Genomic DNA, 7,493 nt, shown 5'->3' on the forward strand with positions numbered 1-7,493 from the left:
CTATATTTTGGCATGCATCACTCCCACAATGCACCACACAGAGCAGCTGACTGCAGGCTTCCACTACACCAGTTGCATAAGAGTGAATTTGCCTCAAATATAATGAATTTTTAGTATAAAAAGGGTCATCGCATAAGAGCGAATTCGCACATACAGAACCCGCATAAAGCAAAGGAAACCTGTACTAGCAAGTATTAAATTAATGTGCGTAACTGGAGAACATCTTTTAAGTGGTGGTACTGCGCAGTAGTCTAATAATACTGTGCATTATTTTTCAGCTACTGCACAGTCAGCATCTTATGTAGATGTGCCCACAGAGAGCTTCCAATACTTTTCATGAAAACTAAGAGAGAGCAAAATCCATCCTAGAAAAATCATTATACCAGTGGTTTGGGAAGCCACCTGGGGTGTGCAAGACATAGATTTAAACCCCTGCTCCAAGTAAGGCCAAATGGTCTTCTTATCAGTTTTGACAAAACTTTTACTATGTAGGATTCTCAGGTGCATTACTGAATTTCTGTTTAAAATCAGAGAAACATAGAGTCTCACCCCCAAACAGCTCATATCCTGGTAGCAAGAAGATGCATCTGGTATATAGGAGATCCAGGTTCAAGATCCTGGTCTGAATTACAGTAATTACAGTGGGTGGGTAAACAAGGTACATGTCCTCGATGTGCCTGAATGGAGCTAGGGGGGGCACCTTGCTACTGTCCCTTGTTCCTCCACTGCACTCTGCAGCAGCACCAGTAGTGCTGGCTCATGATGGCCTGGGTGGTAGCAGTACATGGTGCAGGAGCTGCTGCCAGAGGTTCACCTCTGAGGGGAAGGATGTCACCTTCTTTGTTGCTATTGAAAATCAGTTTTTAAGTGTATACTTGACACACGCCAAACCCAAAAAAGAGGTGACATATCCATCCTCCCGCATATCAGTGAACCTCCAGCTGCTGCTTCTGCACCAGCCACCACCATCATCCAAGACACAGTACTAGCCAGCTGCACCTCTGCTGAGTCCGACAGACTATAGATTGGCCTTATCAATGGGATTGGCCTAATTAGTGGAACATTTGCATACTCTTAGTGGCCATTTCTTTCTCTGACCAGAGATTTCCACAGAAATGGAGAAATTTGCCTGACAAAATGTAATCATATCTAATAATTTGCCACAAAAAATTGCATGATTCAGCATTTTGGTGCAGAAAACTATTCCATCCAAACAGCTCTTGTACAAGATGGATCCTAAGTGATCAGCAGCAGGAGATGCCAACAATAATATGCGTATCAGGACAGAATAAAACAGTAACAGCAGAAGATAAGACCAGTGCCTCCAGTAATCAAATCCATTTTGAATAGAAACATTCTGTCTCACGTCACAAATGGACATTCCAATGTCGATGGCAGCACCTTCACTTTGCCTCAGCATCACAAGCTACAATGGCAGATCCTCGTATGCCATTTTCAGTTACAGCTGTATATGAGTCCCTGGTTTGAACCTGGTATGCAGCAGCCATGATTTTCCTCAGAGGCTGCTTGGGATCATTAGTTGGACTTCACATTCCTGAGATATAATCACTGTCCAGTTTGTCTGACTGGACTCCTTTCATAAAGCCAGATGTCTACCTCCTTTTAGATATCCATGTAGCCCCAAGTCTCCAAAGGTATCTTCCAGCTATCAAACACACTTTGGCTCTCGCTCTTCCTGCCTTTCTGTTGCTGGGCCTGAGTTTAGAGGAACTCTCCTTTGCCATCTTAGGTACAAATTCTGAAACTCATACACACACTGGATACATCTACACATTCGTTAACCTGCTTTAGTTAATACACTTTAAATCTAATACCTCCTGACATTTTTACATATGCTCTGGGGATGGGGGGACAGCGCCAAGAGCTGCTCTAATTAAAGCACCACCACATCTCATGTATCACTGTCTTTGCACTTAAAAATGGTGGCATAGGTGCTTAAACTAAGGCCCATCAAACAAACTTTAGTTCAAGCAACCCTGCCACCATTTTTAAGCAAAGGGATGCTGATACACAAGACACAGGAGGCTGCTGGAGCACTGCAATTGCCACGCTCCAGCAGACCCAATTAATCAAGTCTGCTCCAACACTGTATTTCCAGCGCATCGGAGCAGCCTCCACACCCGTGTATAGGTGCCCTCTATTGTGAGGTACTAGGGAAATGCGTATTAGTTTATCTTAATGTGCATTAACTAAAGAGCACAGTTTTTTCAGTGATGCTTTAATGCAGTGATGCTTTAATTACAATAGTCTAATGGCATTAAAGCACACATGTAGATGTGCCCACTTATGTAGTACCTCACCTATGAGTAATGCAAGCTGACAGTAGTACTTGCCCAGGGCAGCTGTGGAATGCCCTTCACTGGAGGTTTTCAGGAAGAGGCTGGATAGCATGTGCCTGGGATGGGTTAGGAACAGAGTATCCTGTATCTGTTCAGAGGGTTTTACCAGATAATCTGCCAGGTCCCTTTGCAGCCTAGGATTCTCTGAAACTGGGGAAGTAAGGTACTGCCCCAACAGGAGTTAGAATGGCCTTTTGCTCTGAGCTGTCTTGGTCTATTGGGCTTTACTTCTTCCTTCCCCTCTGCCCTGCTGGTGTGTTCACATCAGTTCTGGAGAGAGGCAAAAGAGGAAAATATAATCAGAAAAAAGAGTTAGGGGAGAGCGGAGGGACTCCCCACGACCCTCCATCCTTTGCTCCTTTCTGCAGTGGGAAGTGATTTCAAACAAAGCACTTGAGTTTTGGCCAATCAGAGTTGGCCTTCTCCAGTTGCCAAGGAAACCTTCCTTCCTCTGGTGCCTAGCCCATGTGGTGACACCTTGCATTGTGCTGTGTGCTGTCGCCCGCATGACCGTCTCTCAGAGGTACCTGCTTTATTCCTGTACGTATGTAATTTGTGCGGGTCCTTTAGGATGAAAGGTGCTCTATAAATGCAAACATTGCTCTGGATCTGGGACAATGCCATGAGCCCCTTTTCCTCTGCCAAGATGCCTGTATTGCAGGCTGCAAGCCCCTGCAGTGAAACCAGCAGCTATTATGCATAGTTACCGGGAATGGATTGTTTGATCTGTGTCTGATGAAACCCCTTGATCTAAAAGGCTTCTTCTTAGGGGCTGAGGATGTCTGTACTAAAAAGGGAAAATGCTCTCTTCTGTAGCCATTTCTGGAGTGCTGTCCAGGTGAATATCAACTCTCTAAATCAGAAGTGGGGTGGATGGGTTAAGGTTGTTTGATAGTTTATTGTAAATTCAGAACACGGGGTTTTGCCCGCCGAGAAAGTTGTACCTTTCCATAGAAACAGGTTTTCCCACGTTGGAAATCATTTGAGCTAATCAGAATAACCCTGAATTAAAGAAGAATGATCTGTCTTTTACTTTTAAAGGGCCAGAGCCCCATGCACTTCCTTAAGTTGAGTAGGATTTTGCTTTGCCAGTAGCCCATTGATCTCACTGGTGCTGTTTGCAGAGTAGGGTAATACCCATCAGAATCTGGCCCTAAGGAGCTGGAAGATTAATTCTGCCCAGGTCTGTTTTTCATTATATTTACTATCCTCTCAGGGGGGTAATTAAATCATTCAGGTTTGCAAAGCACCTCGAGAGCTGAAAAAGCACCGTTCTCATTAATGATGATATTATTCTATTTCATTGCAAGCTGCCGGGACTGCTGAGATTTCACGCAAAATGACATTGCTATACAGCCCCCCCAGCTGTATGCCTGCTGTTTGAATTGGGAAATGCCAACCGCTTTGGTTTCTCATGCAATACCGCCAGTATGTAAAACAAATCAAAGACCCCCTTGCCTGTGAGGGGGGCTGCTCATGATTGGAGCTAGTGAAAGTGTGACACAGGGATTTGACTGCTCGGGCAGCAGCACTGACGAGCACATTTTGCAGCTGCTGCTGCTCCATGAGCTGCAAACTCTCATTTCCTTCTCTCTCTCTCTCTCTCTCTCTTTCTCTTTCTCTTTCTGTCTGCATTTGTACCATCTGCATGCTGAGAAGTGTACCTGGCAGCCAGCATCTTCCAATCCCTGCAGCATTCTTCATCCCTCAGCAGCAAACCACTCTTTGACAAGCTACAACCATTCATCCCTCAGCAGAAACCATCTCTCCTGACACCAGCCTCCATCCTTCTGCAGACTCCATTCCCTGGCAGTCAAAGACATCCATGCCCCCATCCTCTGTCTCCACCCCTGTTACCATCACATCACCCATGCAATAACATCCTCCATCACCCAACAGCCTCTCTTCTTCCCACCACCTATCATTCCTCTATGGGAAAGCCGTCAACATGAGCACAGATGCTAACCACCTGCCTACAGGATCCCAGGAAGTGAGCGGGGCTCTGTGGACTCCATCCAGCTGGACAGCTTCAGATGTCCCTCCCAATACCAGTGCCTCCTTGGCAGAGCAGCCAAGGGAAGAGGAGTGGAGAGGCAATGTTGGAGAGATTGCAGGCATGGTTGTGATCCAGTTCATTTATGCCCTGGTGTGTCTGCTGGGGCTGGTAGGCAACTCGCTGGTGATCTTTGTTATCCTGCGCTATGCCAAGATGAAGACAGCTACCAACATCTACTTGCTCAACCTGGCCATTGCTGATGAGCTTTTCATGCTCAGTATCCCCTTTGTGGCCACCTCCGCTGCCCTACACCACTGGCCCTTTGGTCGGGCCCTGTGCCGTACTGTGCTGGGCGTGGATGGTCTCAACATGTTTACCAGTGTCTTCTGCCTGACTGTGCTCAGCCTGGACCGCTACATCGCCGTGGTGCATCCACTACGGGCAGCCACCTACCGCCGGCCGCGGGTGGCCAAGATGGTCAATGGAGGGGTCTGGCTGCTCTCGCTGCTGGTGGCTTCACCCATCCCCATCTTTGCTGGCACAGCCACCACGCGTGATGGCCATGCGGTGGCTTGCAACCTCCTGTGGCCTAGTCCAGCTTGGTCAGCCGCTTTTGTGGTCTATACAACCTTGCTGGGCTTCCTGCTGCCGGTGCTGGCTATGGGACTGTGCTACCTACTGATCGTGGGCAAGATGCGGGCGGTGGCTCAGCGGGTGGGCTGGCAGCAGCGGCGGCGCACGGAAGGGAAGCTGACCCGGCTGGTGCTGATCATTGTGGCTATGTTTGTGGTGTGTTGGATGCCCTTCTATGTGGTCCAGCTGGTGAACTTGTTGCTGCCCGGCCGCCTGGATGCCACAGTCAACAACGCATCCCTCATCCTCAGCTACTCCAATAGCTGTGCCAACCCCATCCTGTATGGCTTCCTCTCTGAGAACTTCAGGCACTCCTTCCAGGGAGTCTTGCGGAGATGCTTTGATGCCAGCTTCTGCTGCTGCCCAGTGGACCTGGATGAGGCAGAGGAGGAGGAGGAGGAGCCACTGGATTACTGTGCCAACACTCGGGGCAATGAGAAAAACAAGGGCTGCATGTGCCCGACCCTGCCCTGCCAGCAGGAGCCTGTGCACCCTGAGCCCTTCTGCAAGCCAGGCACCCTTCTTACAAAGACCACTACCTTCTAAAGGATACCTCTGCCTCAGCATCCTTCCTTCTAGGATCTTGGCCTTCCGAAAGGGTGCCTCCACCTGCCACAGGACCAGCACCTTCCAGTGAACATCATCACCTGAGAGCACCTTTCTCCACACCTACTGCTCCAACTTGCTCCATAGACACAGACTAAGGGGGTGACTCAACCTGTGTAAGTCCTCGGTGTGAGGGCTCCTTGCTTCTAGGTAGGACCTTTCCTTCATGTTAAGGTGGGACGGGGTTTGTACAAATGTTTGGACATTTTAGAGCCAGAGTCTGCCCCTCTTTGCCATATCAAGTAGCACCTTACTCCAAGTCAGGTCTCCATGCTCTCAGGGGTAAGGGACCACTCTGAATCCAGCATATTCTTTCCGTCACTCCCATTCATGACATTTCCATCCAGGAGTTCTCCGTTTGGCTTATATGGAATAGCCTGCTTCCTATGACCATGTTCAGTACAGGGCACTTGGGCATAATTGTAAGCCATGGGTCCAAATCTCATAGCTGACAACATTGACAGGAATTTGCAGGCAATCTCACTGAGAATAGGACTTTTCCCTCTAAAGCCAGTAACATGTTTAGAGGAAACAGTTTGCTTAAAAAAAACAGAAAAAAAAATTGGAGGGATTTTACTATTATTAGTTTGAGAGGGAGCCCTTTTCAGTATTTTTCAGCCATTTCAGCTTTATGAGATGGGATTTTCAAAAGTGCTCAGAGCTTGGTATACACTGCAACACTGTGGGTGCATCTGCATGTGCAATTAATTTGCAGCAGTAAACTTTGATACATATCACACCAGTTTATTGCTCCCAGATGCACCATTTGAATGTGCATGGAACCGCAGCACATTGAGCCGGGTTGAAGCAGCCCTGGGGCCCCAGGGGGCCAGCCTGCCAGCCTAGGGGTGCTGACCCAACTCAGTGTGCTGCAGAAGGGCTGGCTGGGGCAGGAGGTTGCTCTAGTGCAGGGCTAGCCAGCTGGGAGGCCCTGCAATGAAGCACTCTCGTGCCCCAGTCAGCCAGAACAGTGTCTACATGTCTGTTGCTGTGCACAAAGAAAACTTTGCAGCAGGATAGTACTTGTATTTGTGAGTACTAATCTGCTGCAGAGTTTATTAGGTTTCTTCGGCCTTGTAGAGCCTCACATATGGACGCTGAGATGTTTACTGCAGAGCTAATTAGGCAGCTCAGCAGTAAATGTCTCATGCAGATGTGCCCTGTGTCACTTAAACCACACTGGTTTAGGTCACATTGGTATAGTTCAAGTGAAATTGAGGCTGCATTCCTTAAAGTAGACTCAGGTGTAACGTAAAGGTGCTCTATACCAGTAGTGCTGTTCCCATAAAAGTATAAAAATAAGCTATCCTAGGGTAAGGCCCTTTTATAGCAGGATAAATGCATCCACAACTCAAATTTGTACTGGGATGGTTCTAATGGTAAAAAAATTACAGTCCTAATTGGGAGAATGCAAACAGTGTGGACCGGGCCTAGATCTGCTCCCACTGTAGTTAATAGTAAAGCTCTTTCTGATTAAATTGGGAACCAAGCTAGGCCAATTTCAATGAAAATGTCAGTAGCATAACTAAGAGGGTGAGGGCAACTTGGGCACCAGCTCAGGCACCAATTGAATGGGAAAGCACAAAACAGCAGGTTCTGCTACCCCAAGGTGCAAAACTGCCTGGTTATGCCTCTGGAAAATGCCACCATAGGACCAAGTGCTCTGCATCAGCATGAAACAGGAAAGAGAACATTATGGTGATTGTTTGGAACAAGGTTTTCTGGCTGTCCCTTTCTGCTCAGGATGTTGACCCAGAGTTTATCTATACCGGGGCGCTCAGGAAGGTGGATCTGAATTTGTCAAAAGGTATGATTTGAAAGTGGGTTAGTTAAATGGGTTAGTTAACTGGCATAACACCCTTGTGTGGACACTGACTCATAATCCATTTTAACTCAAG

General features: G+C 47.6%; 1 protein-coding gene across 1 annotated transcript; it reads left to right on the forward strand.

The window, feature by feature from the left end:
• The first annotated feature begins 3,608 nt into the window (after positions 1–3,608).
• On the forward strand, positions 3,609–6,186 carry SSTR4 (somatostatin receptor 4). Its single transcript, XM_019543995.1, has one exon. The coding sequence runs from the start codon at positions 4,309–4,311 to the stop codon at positions 5,533–5,535; it is 1,227 nt and encodes a 408-aa protein (XP_019399540.1). The 5' UTR covers positions 3,609–4,308; the 3' UTR covers positions 5,536–6,186.
• The last annotated feature ends 1,307 nt before the right edge of the window (positions 6,187–7,493 follow it).

This window comes from Crocodylus porosus, unplaced genomic scaffold (assembly GCF_001723895.1).
Source record: "Crocodylus porosus isolate Cpor-Errol unplaced genomic scaffold, CroPor_comp1, whole genome shotgun sequence".
NCBI classification, from domain to species: domain Eukaryota; kingdom Metazoa; phylum Chordata; order Crocodylia; family Crocodylidae; genus Crocodylus; species Crocodylus porosus.

Coding starts and splice junctions, on each gene's coding strand:
- SSTR4 (XM_019543995.1), top strand. CDS start 4,309: ATGAGCACAGATGCTAACCACCTGCCTACAGGATCCCAGGAAGTGAGC.